Source organism: Anoplopoma fimbria, chromosome 7 (assembly GCF_027596085.1).
Source record: "Anoplopoma fimbria isolate UVic2021 breed Golden Eagle Sablefish chromosome 7, Afim_UVic_2022, whole genome shotgun sequence".
NCBI lineage: Eukaryota > Metazoa > Chordata > Actinopteri > Perciformes > Anoplopomatidae > Anoplopoma > Anoplopoma fimbria.
This window is the reverse complement of record NC_072455.1, coordinates 11,167,405-11,184,145: the sequence shown is the minus strand read 5'-3', so window position 1 is coordinate 11,184,145 and position 16,741 is coordinate 11,167,405. Positions and strand designations below refer to the sequence as shown.

General features: G+C 41.3%; 3 protein-coding genes across 6 annotated transcripts in view; all 3 read left to right on the top strand.

The window, feature by feature from the left end:
- Positions 1 to 3,664, top strand: part of map4k2 (mitogen-activated protein kinase kinase kinase kinase 2) — a 39,172-nt gene extending 35,508 nt beyond the window's left edge. For all 4 annotated transcript variants that reach the window (XM_054601170.1, XM_054601168.1, XM_054601169.1 and 1 more), the window contains one exon: positions 442 to 3,664. In XM_054601170.1, coding sequence (XP_054457145.1) covers positions 442 to 529 — 88 coding nt within the window. In that variant the 3' untranslated portion in view covers positions 530 to 3,664. The remainder of the gene's footprint in view (positions 1 to 441) is intronic.
- A 779-nt stretch (positions 3,665 to 4,443) lies between these two features.
- LOC129093352 (RNA-binding protein 4.1-like) lies at positions 4,444 to 10,534 on the top strand. The gene is made up of 4 exons (XM_054601353.1): positions 4,444 to 4,510; positions 7,541 to 7,970; positions 8,319 to 9,068; positions 9,277 to 10,534. Exons 2-4 carry the CDS (start codon positions 7,559 to 7,561, stop codon positions 9,330 to 9,332), a joined length of 1,218 nt encoding a protein of 405 aa, XP_054457328.1. The 5' UTR covers positions 4,444 to 4,510; positions 7,541 to 7,558; the 3' UTR covers positions 9,333 to 10,534.
- Positions 10,535 to 11,266: 732 nt separating this feature from the next.
- On the top strand, positions 11,267 to 15,750 carry rbm4.1 (RNA binding motif protein 4.1). The gene is made up of 3 exons (XM_054601207.1): positions 11,267 to 11,417; positions 12,666 to 13,089; positions 13,990 to 15,750. The coding sequence occupies exons 2-3, from the start codon at positions 12,684 to 12,686 to the stop codon at positions 14,838 to 14,840; spliced, it is 1,257 nt and encodes a 418-aa protein (XP_054457182.1). The 5' UTR covers positions 11,267 to 11,417; positions 12,666 to 12,683; the 3' UTR covers positions 14,841 to 15,750.
- The last annotated feature ends 991 nt before the right edge of the window (positions 15,751 to 16,741 follow it).

The following is a 16,741-nucleotide window of genomic DNA, read 5'->3' as shown; positions in this document are numbered from 1 at the left end:
TGGTAACAGAATGAATAGAAGTAGTAGTGTGGAAAGGGTTATTAGTTGTAACATTAGTAGTCTTGATAATAGTAGTACTGGTGGTAGTCCTGTTACAAGTAATGTCAGTGTTAATAGTAGTAGTGGTGGTTCTTGTAGCGCGGAATGCCTCCAAACACAAATATCTAACAGGATAAGGTAAGGACATTTTGGAGAGACGTGGATGTAAACTGCAACTTGACTGGCAGAGGTATACAACCGTTGGTGGGAATTCTAGTTCATTAATAAGCGAAGGATGTGTTCATTCGTCTTTTAAAAGTGTTTAAAAATTGTAAGATTGATATGCATTCATTTATTGTCCCATCAAATCCTAGATTTAGATACTTAGCATAAGCTAAAGCTCTGGGCCAGCTCTGCGTTTCTTTGGTTGTGTTTGATTGATGCACCTTGACTTTTGTACAGGGACATTATCCTTCAGAGCACCCCCACAGACGAGCCCTCTGCACTCAGCAACCTGTACATCCTGACCGGACATGAAAGCAGCTACTGAGAGAAAAAAACGGGGTCTTCAAACTCCACTTCACACTGAAGAGAATGCAGATCTATTCTATAACCCAGTGATGGGGAAAAAACCAAGCAGCAGCAGACACCAGCACGGACTCTAATGTCAGTATGGAATCCAGTTGCCCGCCCAAACTCAACCTGTAAGCTGTTTGGCAACACGTGTACAAGAGAGACATGTCAACATGCTAAGTTTCAAATTCTTACGTCTGCAAAAGCCAAGATTTTCATGTCAAAACATATTTACTCTTACCAGCTTAGATCCCAGCGAGAGCGCTGGAGGGGAACACCGTTCCATTCCTGATAAGTGAGATCTACGGCTGCCAGACTGTAGAAAAACGTTGACATAATATCTGTGTCAGCACTCACATGTTTCTGAATTGTTGTTTTGAAGCTTTTATTTGTGCACCGCTTGCTGCCGTCAGTCACTGGAACCAGGATATTTAGTCAAATGGGAGGAACAGAGTGTGATAGGCTGTGACTGTCTGTCAATCAATCAATCACATTAATCAATCTAACATCCCCTTAAAGTGATAATGTTTCTCATTAATGCTACAAGATGTAAAGGAAGTGAAAGATTTTTGTTTCTATTGGTTGAACTGCAGCTTCACCACTCAGCCATAGGGGGTTGCCTTTTTCTGGGTATATATGCACACTGGTCTCTCCACACAGTAATGCTGCATTCACATCATGTCTGAGATACCGTAATCAACGCTTCACTTCAACTCAACTGACTTTGAAAGTCAGATTTTTCTGAAAGGGCTGAATATATCTCAGTGACGTCAATGCTCCCAAGTTGTAAACGTGGAAATCTTACACACTCCTCCCATCCATTCCTGAGAATAAACCTTGAACGCAGCATATGTCACCCAGCGACGGAAAATAATTAGGGGCCCATGTGAAAAAGTTAATTTGAGTTCTTCTGAGATTAAAGTGTGAATTCTGAGGCTGTTACCCTCTATATAGTGGACTATAAAGTGAGTTTGCCATTTTGTACTGCTATCCCAGTGTTTAATGAGAATTATTTTACCTTATACAGTGGACTAAATGGATCCCATAATGCATCATTAAAAGTTGTGGTCACTAACCAGGCATTATACCGTCATGCATTGCGGGGAAAGAAAAACATCACAACACATCATCCACAAATGAATTACATTACATTTACATTACAGTCATTTAGCAGACGCTTTTATCCAAAGCGACTTACAATAAGTGTATTCAACATAGGTATTCAAGAGAACTACTAGTCACCAGAAGTCATAAGTGCATCTCCTTTCTTAAACAAGCATCTAAGAGCATAAACCAGAGCAAAAATATAGTGCAGAAGCAAATTACTACGAAAACAATAAGTGCAACAGACTAATACGAATACAATAAGTGCAACGAACTGATACGAACTGACACATGCGGAATTAGTATTTATTAAATACGCTTATTGCCCCCATATTCATTGACAACTGAAGCGCACCCCACTTTACTCCTTCCGTTCTTACCTTTCACAATAAAACCCCTATATATATATATATATATATATATATGCTGCATCACTGCTTTCCAGGGGGGACTTAAATTCACTCAACAAAAAAAGCTTTTTTTATGTCTGTATTTATTATGGATGGTCCACCAGCCGACGTTGATTAGACACGGTTCAATTGTGACCGCAGTGACATAACAGCGCAGGGATAGTGACCCAAGCAATAACTCAGGAGTGGCTGTATGAGCTGACTAGATTTTGGAGGTCAAAGGTCAAGGTAACTTTGACCTCTCGTCCGTACCAATCTTGTGATATCTCTATTAGGGGAATTTCTTCAAACTTGACACAAACATCCACTTGGACTGGGATGAACTGAATAGAATTGGAGGTCAAAAGTCACTGTGATCTCAACAAAACCCATTTTTGGCCATAACTTGAGAATTGGTAGGCTAATTATGACAATTTCACACAAATGTCTCATATGATAAAATAATGACGTTAAGACATTTTGGACAGACATGGATGTGAACTGCATTTTCACTGTTTGGCGGAGGCATACAACCGAGAGGCGCTAATTCTAGTTTCATTGTAGTGAAACAGTGAATGATTTTGTACACAGCCTAAGCTTGATATCAGAAAAAAAAACTTTAAATTCTGAGAGGAAATAATTCTGACAGTAAACTCTTTCAACTCAGATATTTTTTACACGTGTCCTGATCCTCTTCCGTACCATGCCAAAGGAGCACAAAGTGATTTTAGTTGAGGATTCTCCATCACTCAAACCACAGATATGAGATTTTTTTTGGAGTAACTCCATCGTTTGGTTTGTTTATTAAAGGAATATGTGTTCAGGTTCATTATGAATAGTCAGTACAGTAGTTGATACCTATTCATCTTAAATGATTAGTTTAAAAAGTTGACTTCATATTGGTCCCCATGAAACAACATATCAGTGATATTTAGATAATCAGCTTGAATACTACAGAGTGTGTGTAACTCCTCAAACGTATACTTACCCAAGACCACATTATTCTGAAAATTACATTTAAATGTAATTATATGAGGATTTCTTCTGCCACCATGCTGAGAGCGCCTCAGTGGTGAAAAGTCCTGTACTGTTTGTGAACATGAAGGGTCTTTTCATTGCTGTCATTTACTCATCTGTGCCAAACACTGTTCCAACCATGTCCCTTCTCCATTTGCTTTGTTATTAATTCAACTTAAACATAGGCTGAATGTACATTTTATTACACGAGGTGCCATAGAAACTGAATGCAATTAAAGTGTACATCTACTAGTTTGACTAAAATGTAAATTCCACTACATTAGAGTTTTGTGTGTAATTATATTTGTTATTTATGGAGGGGAACTGTACAAGTAACACTCACCTTTCCCTCAGAGATACTTGAAAGACATAATATGCATATGGCTATGTTTTTTTTGGTTTTTTTGAAGTTTTTATTGTTATTGTGTATACATTTTTAGTATATAACAATATAGAATGCCATTACGGTATGGAAGGGTTGTAATATGCGCAATAAAAATATGAATATCCTTTTAAGGTGAAGAAGATTTTTCAATGTTGTTACAAATATTTACTTGTGAGCCTCAACGGAGGTTTAGTCAGATGTCAGATGACAGTCATGCTTGTGGTGAAAACTTTATTTTCCATTTCTGAGCAACAAAAAAAAAACTACTGATGATGGTTTATTGTATTTGTGTGCTTTGACAACTGTTAGCCCTGAGGGGTTTTAATTACATTTAAGGATATCTTGATTACAAGCCTTTATAAATGTAATATTTACCCCATGATATATTTTGCTGTCAAGTACATAAGAAATCAACAAAAGATACAACTGAAACGTATATTATATTTACTTTATTTTGCTATTCAATTAATATTTGGATATATGTGTTCCATAAAATGAACTGAAAGAAGAAATAGTTTAAAAATAGATCAATTTATAAATATTAAATATGGGATTTATTGAAACAAAGTGAGCCAATGGGGTTCTTCCAGATGTCTTTGCTATTTCAAGCATCAGTTCAAGGATACAACTGATGCTATTTCATCTTTATTTGTTGTGTCGCCCTGTTGTTAATCAAAAACAGTAATCATTATTTAATTAGATTTCATATATATATATATATATATATATATTGTAATACTTTGATTTGTACACCTTTTAAGTCAAAAATGAATATTATTATTAGAAAATCTACTTGCCATTGATTGCAGCTGTATCTTAAAAAAAAAAAATCAAGTTTACTCAGTTTGTCAAACATATAGGAGCAGTACTTAAGTAATTAGTTCATGTATTATTTTGCATAATATGCTCGTACGAGTACAGTGCAGACTTCCAGTCGCTAGGTGGCGGTAAATAAGCACGATGTGTTTGCGGAAGTAGAACAAACCGTGGCAGCGTCACGGTTGCAGTGCCGCCGCCATTTCACTTTTCATTCATTGGTTTTGAGGCCTACGTCGGCGAATCGGTGAGTTAGAGATAGTACGGTGACAGCATGAGCTAAACTACTCTTTAGGAAGTTGTTGATGCGTAACCGTCATCGTAGCGTCGATCTGGAGGTTCTCCGAATGGACGTCGACTAAATTAGCAGCCGTTAGTTAGCTAGCTAGCTAATGCTAGCTTACTGAATTCATACGCCTTCATTTCCCAAACGTGAGAACGCCATTACACTGAGACGTGGACGAACATGGGAGCGTTGCACAAAAAAACAGAGAAAGGTTTAGGCTGCTCACATACACTGAAAGAGCTAACCTAGCTAGCTAGTAAGACGTGCTAGCTGACGTTAGGCTTGTTTACCTATCCACGTTAGCAAACCACATAAAGCAGATTAAGTCAAATTGAAAGCTACTCAACTATTAGAGGCAATTATGGTAAACGTATATCATAAGTAAACAGCTAGTGAGCAAAGATGCTAACGCTAGGTGTCTGTCGCTTGGCTGGTTTACATCCTGTCATTAAACTCGACGGGTACACGCGCACTTTTAACCCGGGTTTGACCCTTTCATAACACTACAGTTTCCCTCGGTTTAGGAGGTCTTCATCGCATATTTTAGTTTTGAACGTTTTGTTTTGCATTCTGTGTCAGTGCCAGTGAGTGTCACATTAATCCAGTTCCTTCCGTGCTAAATAAAGATTGTGTAACGTAACATTATACCGCAAACCGGTCCAACATATGGCAAATATCTGACATGCACAACAGCAATAGTTTAACCCATTAAAACCCGTCACAATATCTACCCCCTGAAAATTATGTTTAGTTATTATAGAAACTTTTTTCACTGACAACTTCATTCAATATCTATTCTATTTTGAAATATTTTCAAAATTATATTTTTTTTAGTTGACATTGCTGTTATTATATGGATAAAATGCTGAAATGGGTGAATGCGACACATTTCACAATGCTCACATATCCAATTTTTTAGTGATCGTCTGACATCTGTCAGAGTTGAATAAAGGTGTAGGAAAAGTTAATTGCAAGCCCTACCTAACACATTTTATTGTTCTCACACCGTTGTTTCCGCTCATATGTGGAGTAAAAGGCTCGCCGTGTTGAGGCCGGCTGCAGTAAGAGAGCAGCAGGCTGGGGTGACAAAATACAGTCGAGCACAGTCAAGAAAAGGTCATAATTTGATTTGATTTTTAACAGATACGTTCAAATATGCCTGGATTGATCGTTGGGATCGACCAGGTTTACCCCCGTCCCTCAGTAAGCATAGCATACGTGTTCAAAACAAAAAAGAAACACAAAAGTAGTTATATGCAGTATAGTGTATCAGTTTTATTTATATTTTAATAATAGAATGGAACATGGGTTAATACTAAAATAAATCTATCCTAATTCAAGTGTTGGTTTCTAATACTTAAGGATTAACACCACAACTACATTCAGCAATGTCCCTTGTGCGGTCACAGGTTCCATAAACATTTTTGGAATGATGGCAGGTTATAAACGTATTATACTACAGGTTTTTCTATTATATTGTCTGCCCTATTTATGTCAATAAGGGTAGGCTGAATAACAAACATTTCTCTTTATAATTCAATATAGTTCAAGGGCACTACAAACGTCCATCTTCCGTAACCGCTTATCCAGTTAAGGGTCGCGGGGGTGCTGGAGCCGATCCCAGCTGTCAATGGGCGAAGGCAGGGTACACCCTGGACAGGTCGCCAGCCTATCACAGGGCAGACATATATAGACAGACAACCACTCACGCTCACACTCACACCTACGGGGAATTTCAGAGTCATCAATTAACCTAACCTGCATGTCTTTGGACTGTGGGAGGAAGCCAGAGAACCCACGCTGACACGGGGAGAACATGCAAACTCCACACAGAAGGTTGTCTAGCCCGGGAATTGAACCCGGGCCCCTCTTGCTGTGAGGCGACAGTGCTAACCACTACACCACCGTGCAGCCCTACTACAAACGTCATCCTCTAAAATGATCATAAAGTTCGGTTTTAATAAACACTACAACCTTCATGAAGGGAGGATTTTATGCAGGTCCGTTGTTTTAGACTTCGGGGTGTTGCAAAGTACAGGTACTGATGATAACTGGGATGTTTACAAAAAATGCTATATTGAAATCATGGTGCTAATGCATAAATTATATTTTGTAAATAAGCCAGTGCGTCTTAAACAGGCCCTATTATGCTATTTAGCGGGTGCATATTTTTATCTCAAGTTATAGTTACAACATGTTAACATGCGTTAATGCTCAAAGTCCTCCTTGTTTTTCTCATCCTGGCTGTCCTGCCTCACCCTCTCTCTGAAATACTCCTGTAGCTCATGCTCCTCCCTCCGGAAAGCAAAGTCTGCCCTGATTGGTCAGCTAGCCCGCTCTGTTGTGATTGGTCAACATTTCACATTTCAAAAATGTTTTTTTCTTCTGGAGCTCCATCTCTCTCTTTTGTTGTTTGAAGGCCAAACTAGCCGGAAGGAGTTTTACGTCACTTCCGTTACATTATGACCTCATAAAGTTACAGAAGTGACGGAGAGAATTCAATGGAGCTGTTTCAGGCAGCTCAGGAGCTTCTTTCTTTTTAGGCGTGGACTTCAGGTTTTACACTCTACAGACCTTTTACATGTACACAAATATATATAACACACTAAAGAAGAGGGGAAAAAGTGGAAAAACATAATAGGGCCACTTTAAATCACGCTTTTGTACAGTTATGGTAACAGACTCTCTCTACTTCCCTACAGTCCTACTTTGAGTATAAAGTCAAGACACACAATAAAGTAAAACATTTAATTGACCATAAACATTATTAGTTTTTCAAATTTTCTATAGAAAATAATCTTGTTATCCGGAATAGTTTTGGCCAGGACAATTGTGTTGTGAAAATCTGATATGACAGCACTAGACTGCCATAGTTTAAGCTAAATACTTAATAAAATATATTAATTGCACCGCCTGTCATCTCCATTACTGTAATTAAATATTGGATGTGGTTTTACAGCAATAATCACCATATTTTTCTTTATCTTCTAGGATACACAGAACTTCATCATGGTGAAAATTTTTATCGGCAACCTCGCCTGCAACACCGCACCCGAGGAGCTGCGCGAGCTCTTCGAGAAGTACGGAAAGGTCTCAGAATGTGACATTGTCAAAAACTATGGTTTCGTACACATGAGCAATATGTCGGAGGCGGAGGAGGCCATCCGAAACCTCCACCAGCACCAGCTGAACGGCTGGCGCATGAATGTGGAGATGAGCAAAGGGAGGCCCAAGTCCACAACCAAGCTGCATGTCAGCAACCTCGGCGAAGGCGTCACCACTGACGTCCTGCGGGCCAAGTTCGAGGAGTTTGGCACGGTGGTGGAGTGTGACATAGTAAAGGACTACGCCTTCATTCACATGGAGCGAATGGAGGACGCCATGGACGCCATCAGTAAACTGGACAACACCGCCTACAAAGGTGAACTCCTTGGCGAGGGGGAGCTAGTTGTCTTTGCTGTCTATAGATACGAATTTTGGATTTTGTTCTGCCACTATAGAGCTCTCATGACAAGTAAAATCAACCGGCTTTTTTCCGCATTAATTGACTAGGTGGACTGAAAGTAATCTCTTAAAACTTTGCCGGTGTCTCGGGTAAAACCAGCAGCAGTGTAACTGGTGAACAGGGCACAAGTCTCCTGCACATGGCGCGGCTCATGCCTTTGCTCAGGGATTGTGGGTGAAATGCATTTAACGTGTTTTACAGTCGGTAAGAGCCTTTCGTGTCAGAACCCCACAGTCTCATGCGTGTCTTCTCTCTCCTCACAAGGCAAGCTGATGAGCGTACAGCTATCCACCAGTCGGCTTCGCACCGCCCCAGGAATGGGAGAGCACACTGGCTGCTATGCCTGCGGGAAACATGGTCACTGGTCGAAAGATTGTCCAGTCGGTCGGAATGGTAGCCAAGGTGACGGCACAAGAGGCCGCAGCGGCCGGGGCCCCCCACGCAGCCCTGGTTATGGCAGGGGCAGCTACGAGATGGCATCTTCAGCAGCTGATTACATGGGCGACTCTGCGTATAGTCGGGCGAGTTACGTAGGTGGGTTGCTGCCACCCCCTCGCAGGCTCAGCGGCTTCAGCACTGAGCTGGGGGATCGGTACGCCGGCAGGGCAGCAGGCTCCTTCGCAGAGAGGTCCCCGGCTTACGACCGTCACCGTCTCTACAGCAGTGTTGACTATTATGAAAAGTACAGAGCTCGCCCATACGGCTCAAGCTATTTCGAGGATCGTCGCATGTCCTATCTCCCCCTCCCCCACCTCCCCCTCCTCCCTCTCAAAGCTCTCCTCCAGTGTAGATCCATACGACCGTCGGTCGCTGCCTTCATCGTCATCGGCCGCCGCAACTGCCGCATACTATGCACGGGACCGCAGCCCGATCAGACGATTGCCGGTCTCATCGGCGGGCTACGAGCGAACACGGCTGTCACCGGGGTCGGGCTCCCGGAGCTCCTACTCTGCTCCGCGGCCCAAGGACCATTATCCGCCACGCTATGCGCCTTACTAAAGCCACGGTGCCAAGGTGAGCAACATCGTAACCAATGTCTGACAATAGGTCTCTGATCAGTGGGACATTTAACTGTAAAACGTTACTGGTCAGTGGGAAATGGGATCTAAAAAAAATCCATATTAGCTTGGATTTTTTTAAGGTAGTGAATCCTGTGAAGCTGTGCTGCGGATAGTGGGGGTTTGAGCCCTGTTTCTGAAAAGGGAATTTGCTCTCTTTCTAGGTCTGTTTGTGAACCACAGGACTTTCCCTTTGCCGTCATTTCTTCAAGCGACGTGATTCCATCGGTCCGCGCGAGGTGCGGAAATTAAGATCCGAAATTGTGTCCGCATCTTCCGGGTACCATGATACCAGTTGCCTGCGGATGAATTGTTCTTTCAATCGCATTCACCTTACCTGTTCTCAAGAAGAATGGACGGCACCATTTGACATTGTATGATGTATAAAACAATAATACGCTCACTTGCTCTGCAGGTTTCCAGCTCAGTTTTTTTGCCATGTTCCTTCTTTTTTTTTTTCTTGTTTCTTCCTCACATGAAGAAAATTGTTAAATTCAGCAAATGTCAATTGTTTGGCTGCTGTTTGTCATATAGAAGAAGTTTTCTTGTTTCAATATCTAAAAATGTACTTTTACTTTTTTGAGTGGGATGAGGGTTTACCCATGCTGCATCAGTTGCTTATAGAGCAGAAGAAGCTTATTGTGCTCCCAGACACACATGGGACTTTATATACATCAGTTATATGGAAGTGGATAAATATAAATGTTGAAAAAATTATCATCATTGGTGTCTTATCGATGTGCAGCGACGTTGAAGACTCCTCCGGTATGTTTCGTCACAGCATAAAAAGTTATGCTTGAAAGGGTGAAGTTCTCGGTAACAGTCTAGTGGTGGGTGAGAAAGAAAACCTGCTCTCGTTGGCCTCTGTAGCGCATGAATGGACTCGGTGGTTGACACTGAAGAAGACAATGAAGAACTGAATCCATATCCATGAAACTGACGTGGCTGGGTGTTCAGTTAGGACACAGATAATTTCAAACATTCCAGTCTCATTTCTTTTTCTATTTTAAAGTGTCTAAAAAAATATAAAATTCATACATTTTATAACGAGTTCTCTGCTGATCTGAAGTCCAAATTGAATTAAGTTTTGAGCAGCACCGAAATAAGAGCGTCCGCTGACATAGCGCTGTGCTGCTAAGAAACACCTTAACTAAGTTTACCTTTAGCCGCTAATGGCAACAGAAAATAACCCTTCATGTGGTGAACTTGAGTTAGGGATGGATGTTTATACTATCTATAACAGATACAGAAATGTGAGGCAGGACTCAGGGCTTAGGATGTGTAAATCGCTAGGCACTTGTGGTTTGTTGAAGGTGCCTTACGTTTGTTTTTGCACATAGGTGGATTTGAGGTTTGTATTTTTCATACTAGCTGTAAAAGTACTAGCATGAATTAAAAAAAATAATGTCTAAAGTGAATATGATTTTTAATAAAGCCAAAATAATTTTGGTGACACTTTTTCAGTTCTTTGTTTTGAAACCCTGATTTGATGATGTCTGCGTGTGCGTGCGTGCGCAGGTCATGGTTCAGAAAGAAGAGAACAATATGGATCAAATTTAACATTGAAACATTAGTATAGATCAGTGGTTATGTTTACCAGTCTGGGGGTATGACCCCTCCAAGGGGTCTCAAAAAAAGTTTTCCTTTAACCTTTAGACAAGATGATTGAGACTACAAATCTATGTTCAACAGTTATGACAGCCATAATCAAGGGCTACTTTTCTTCAACAAGTGCTTCTATTGCCCTTTATTGTGTCATGTTTTTTTAGAAGATATAGCCTAGTCTTGAGAGTTATTTTAATAGTTTGTCTAAGTACGTAAGCTGACAAAATAAATAATTGCATATATACATAAAGAGATGTTTTCAGCTACACTAATAAACTAGACTTCTCTATTTCGGTGGATGAGGTTTTGCTTCAACAATGGGGTTTACGGTGTAGTGCTGGACCCCAAATCTAAAGGGCATAACATATGTTATTGTAGCACATCCCTATCTCGTTCTCTAAACCTTTTGGCAAAAGGTTTGTCCCAATATTAGGATGTGCTTTATTGCATTTTGCTTATTTCCTACTGTTTCGTCTCGTCTCAGCTCATGATGGCATAGCATAGCACTTAGCACGCTGTGACGGTAGCCCCGCCCATAGACGCTCTGCGGTCCCTCCCTAAAGGTGCTAACCGAGCTAGCTGTGTGTCTCTGGCATGGTGTTTTCCTGGTCACGAGCTAGCTACGTCAATGTCAGTCGGTAAAGCGAGAGTCGTCATTTCATTCTCCGAGGGACTAGGCGCACAACTCGTCTTTAGAAAGGTAGCAAATGTTTCTAATGCAACACGGGGGAACCTAAAAGTGTCTATGTTGTCAAAAATAACCAATGTTTCTCCAAGCTACTGCCGCTAGCTGGGCCTGCGACGAATAGGGGTGTTTGTACGGTTACGCTAAGCTAATGTACTGACAAGCTATACGCGTGCAGCGTGTTTAGCTGAGGCCTACAAGCGGGAAGACGGATGTGGGAAAAACTTCGCTATCGACTAAAATCCAACATTATGATCTGGCTGCAACGTTCACTGTTGAGCGTCGTTTTGATAAGTCCGCTAACTTGGCTGACGCTACTTTAGTCAGCAGGTAACGTTAACCAAAGGCCCGCTATGGAGCCGTGAAGCCATTATGCGCGTCGTATGCTGTCGATTGGTAAACGAAAGAGATGTGTGTCTCTGTAAAGTCATTTCATACGTATCGATACTCGCCAAAGATTTTTATATATATATTATTATTTTATTTTCTTTATTGCAAATCCGTTCTCTGTGTTGTGCAGACAACGCTACCTAACGTACACCTTGATACCTGGATCGGTTGGGATTTGCACAAAATAATTATTCAATGTACAGCTATATAACGAGCCAAGTCACAGGAACAGCTATGAGCTCCACATTTGCAAAAAAGTTATGACTCTGTATGCATGAAGGAAATAAGTATTAATGTGTTCCTCATGTATGAATGTGATTTGGAGATTATCAAGGCATGTAATCAACAGCAGGAGTCAAACCAAGAGTTATGACCCTGAACCTGTGGTATCAATGAGATGTTATGATCCTTACATAAAAACTGGGACAGAATCCAAAACTGTGTTACTTAAAAAAAAAAAAAAAATTGCAGCTTAAGTTACATTTATTTCTATGGAATCTGCAGGTATACATATTGATTTTGCAATCCCTTGTACAGATGACATACTTTGGAAAATCAGAATAATCCGGTATTCAACCAACACTGGAATTTTTGAGACCTATGATATTGACATTTAAAAGTTACACAATTTGAAAGCAACTCATCTTTTAGTTGTTTTTTTAACATAAACAACTGCCTTGATATCTATTTAAATTTGCTTTAAGTTTTGGTTTCTGTACTGTACACCATATCTACCATAAGCTAATATCAGCACTGCTGATGTATCCAAAGAAGGACATTTATAAGTGCTCTAAGGGGAAATTGCACATATAATAAATGTATTCTAATGGAATTGTGATACTTATAATCTTAATTTCTTTTCTCCTCCCTAAGTGACGTGGAAGCTCCACAATGGTGAAAATATTCATCGGGAACTTGTCGCCTGACACCACATCAGATGAACTTCGCTCGCTCTTCTCCCAATATGGCAAAATTGGAGAGTGCACGATTGTCAAGAACTTTGGCTTCGTGCACATGGACGACAAAGCGGAGGCAGAGGAAGCCATCAGCAACCTCCACCATTACGAGCTGAATGGCATGCCGATGAACGTGGAAATGAGCCGCAGCAAGTCGAAAGGATCCACCAAACTGCACGTCGGCAACATTGCCTGCACCAACCAGGAGCTGAGGGCCAAGTTTGAGGAGTTTGGCTCTGTGGTGGAGTGTGACATAGTAAAAAATTATGCTTTTGTCCACATGGATCGAATGGAGGATGCTGTGGAGGCCATTAATCATTTAGACAACACGGCTTTTAAAGGTGAACTCTCGGGCTGGGGTTAATAGGGAGTTAACCTTTTTTACATGAATGGTTTGCAGCATGAAAGAATATTTCATTCAGTTCTTGTGGTTTGATGGGTAAGTAATGGACATACCACAGGTAAGTATAAAGAGAAAGCTGAAGGATAACGGGAAGCTGAAGAAAGCGAGGCAGCCCTTATAATTTTAAAGCTGGTATCCGTAATGTTGTCGGTTTGTATGGTAGATTCTTGTAAAACATAAATGGGCACCTACTGCAATTAACTGACCTATCAGGTCACACCTGTTGTATTTGTTAATGCAAGTACATTCAGTGTAATGCTAGAAGTAATGACTAACAAACCATATTTGTATTTTTACATATCAAATTCAACTGCATAGAACAGATGTGCGCGTGGTCCTGTTTGGTCTGCATTGGTTTGTGCACACAGATGTGCAGGACTGGATCACAGATTTTGCGCCTCACATTCACACTGCGTGCGAACCCTCGGCGACACGGGCACATATGACAAAATCTCCGTCACATGAACCCTTGAATAATTTAAGTTGTGAAACTTTGCCGACGGGTTTTAGCATTAGCTGATAGCTCGCTTGCGGTGCAACCTTCTGTCACATCTCGGAGGTATCAACATTGTTTGAGTTTCCTTTTGCCACCGCAGTGGGTCAAAAATGTGTTGGAAGTTACGGATTTCAGCTTTAATACCTTTCTTAATGCTTAAATCTTAATATATTTCCATATCTTCATCATTCATACTTATTGCTTATTTTTGAGTAAAATGCATTTTTTTTTTAACCAGACTGATTGATTGGTTAGGAGACTTTTGTATGCCAGACAGGAATTGTCAAATATTATTTGCCACTAATGCAGGCATAAGTCCTTATTGAGTCTTTTCTTTTTAAGGCAAACTGATGAGCGTGAAGCTTTCGACTAGCCGCCTGCGTACTGCGCCGGGAATGGGAGACAGATCGGGTTGTTATCGTTGCGGGCAGGAAGGCCACTGGTCCAAAGAATGCCCCCTAGACCAAAATGGCTTCCACAGAAACGGCTCAGAGCCAAAGTCTGATGGATACGATGACTCGAGATTTGGCGAGCGTGCTCGCAACAGGGGTTATCAACCGGACTTCAGTGGCGACCCAGATTATGGTGCCGGCTATGCCCCTGCACATGGTTTTTCCCGGGGTGCCGGTCACGGCGGCAGCATGGCGGGTTACGGAAGGGGTTCGGGCTACGAGAGTGCAATGAGATACGGGCCGCACCCCGGTTACGGCTTAAGCGCTGTCGCCGAACATAGCATGGCTCGGATGTACGGCAGCGAGGTGGCACACAGGAGCAACGGCTCGCTCTATGGCGCGGTACCAGCCTACCCGATGCGACGGTCGCCTTACGAGGAACGGGATCCGTACGGGGTCGTGGACTACTACGAGAAGTACAGGGCCAATGCTTTCGGAGGCAGTTATTTCGAGGAACACCGCGCCGTCCCATTGCCTGCTCCATCAACATCATCTTCCACGGCTTTAATGAGGGATCGCCTGCCCCCCTCTAGCCTCGACCCATACGAGTGCCCCCCCCTCCCTCCTCAACCAGCCCCGGTCTCCTCATACTACGCACGTGACCGGAGTCCGATTCGGAGAGTCCCAGTCGAGGCAGATGGATTCTCATATGAGCGTTCGCGCCTTTCCCCAGTGCCGGCCCTCCCAAGGAGCTCTTCCTATGACCATCCGGGCGCTGATCGGGCACGCTATACATACTAATCCTTGTCCCACACAGCCAGGTGAGAGCTGCCTGTCATTTAGTGGATAGGATAGCCGAAGTGCCATTGGAATCACTGAAAATGAAACGTTAAACATAACATCTCATTGGTAATATCAAAGGCCAAGAGTGTACATGAGGAGGGGGTACTAAGAATGAGGCCACAATAAAGCTCACCAACCATAATATCCAACGAGTAGATTACAACTTGAATGCTCGAATGCCCTCACATGCTATGATCTCATTCTAGGTACATTCAAAATGCAGAACAACTGATACTAAGTCGACCACCTTTCATTGTCCTATTTACGTGTCGTGGTATTGCTGCAGTTCTAAGTGCAGATACTGGGTTCATCTACAACCTGGCTGACGTCTCTTCATGAGACTGAATCTTTGACCCTCTGAAAGAAGCTCTATGTTTATACACTATTTAGTCTGAGTAGAAACAAATTAAATTAGTGCATGGTGCATGTTTTAAAGGTTAGTCAAAATTGGATTTAACAATTTTTTTTCAGAAGCATCTAATGTTTTACTATGTGTGTTTTAGTGTATTTGTGTTTGTAAGTTCACATTGTTACTGCATACGTGAAGGAAGAGTACTGTATGCTTCATCACCTACATTGTTTAACTCGTGGGCTTTAACGTCACACCTGTACCCAAATATGGACTTTCACAGTTAAAAATGTATGACACTTAGGTTACATCATACTTTTTGTGAAATTAACTTTTTATCAAATGACATTGTGAACATGTTTTTTTGTTTTTTGTTTTTTTGGGGTAAATAGTCACATTAAATAGATTTTCATTTCCGTGATGAATATGAACCTTCACATCTTGGACATATGCTGGAGTTTCATAATGCTTTTTGTCTTGATTTCTAACATCCAGGTAAAAATTAAAGTCTGTCTAAAGTCTGAAAACTGACCTGTGTGTTCATTGTGCTGAGTTATCATGTATATTGTGAAATAGAATCCACAGTCAAAGTGCAACCGGCAATTAAAAAGTTTGGGGTGAACACCTTGGGGGGGTGGAAAATAAGAATCAACACTGAAGTGTATGTGGACATAATGACATAATAAAATAGGCTGACACATTACATTACATTACAGTCATTTAGCAGACGCTTTTATCCAAAGCGACTTACAATAAGTGTATTCAACATAGGTATTCAAGAGAACTACTAGTCACCAGAAGTCATAAGTGCATCTCCTTTCTTAAACAAGCATCTAAAAGCATAAACCAGAGCAAAAGTATAGTGCAGAAGCAAATTACTACGAAAACAATAAGTGCAACAGACTAATACGAATACAATAAGTGCAACGAACTGACGCATGCGGTCAGCGGGTTAGTTTGCAGATATACAGTGGGGGAAATAATTATTTGATCCCTTGCCGATTTTGTAAGTTTGCCCACTGACAAAGAAATGAACGATCTATAATTGTTATGGTAGGTTTATTTTAACAGTGAGAGACAGAATATAAAAAAAATAATCCAGAAAATCACATTATATAAAAGTTATAAATTGATTTGCATTTGATTGAGTGAAATAAGTATTTGAGCCCCTACCAACCAGCAAGAATTCTGGCTCCCACATACCGGTTAGATTAGTCCTTTCACTTTAAGAAAGTACTCTGAATCTCAACTTGTTACCTGTATAAAACATCTGTCTCACATTACCTGTCCACAGAATCAATCAATCAGATTCCAACTTCTCCACCATGGGCAAGACCAAAGAGCTGTCTAAGGACGTCGGGGCAAAGATTGTAGACCTGCACAAGGCTGGAATGGGCTACAAGACCATCGGAAAGCAGCTTGGTGAGAAGGAGACAACTGTTGGTGCGATTATTCGGAAATGGAAGAAACACAAAATGACCATCAATCGCCCTCGGTCTGGGGCTCCACG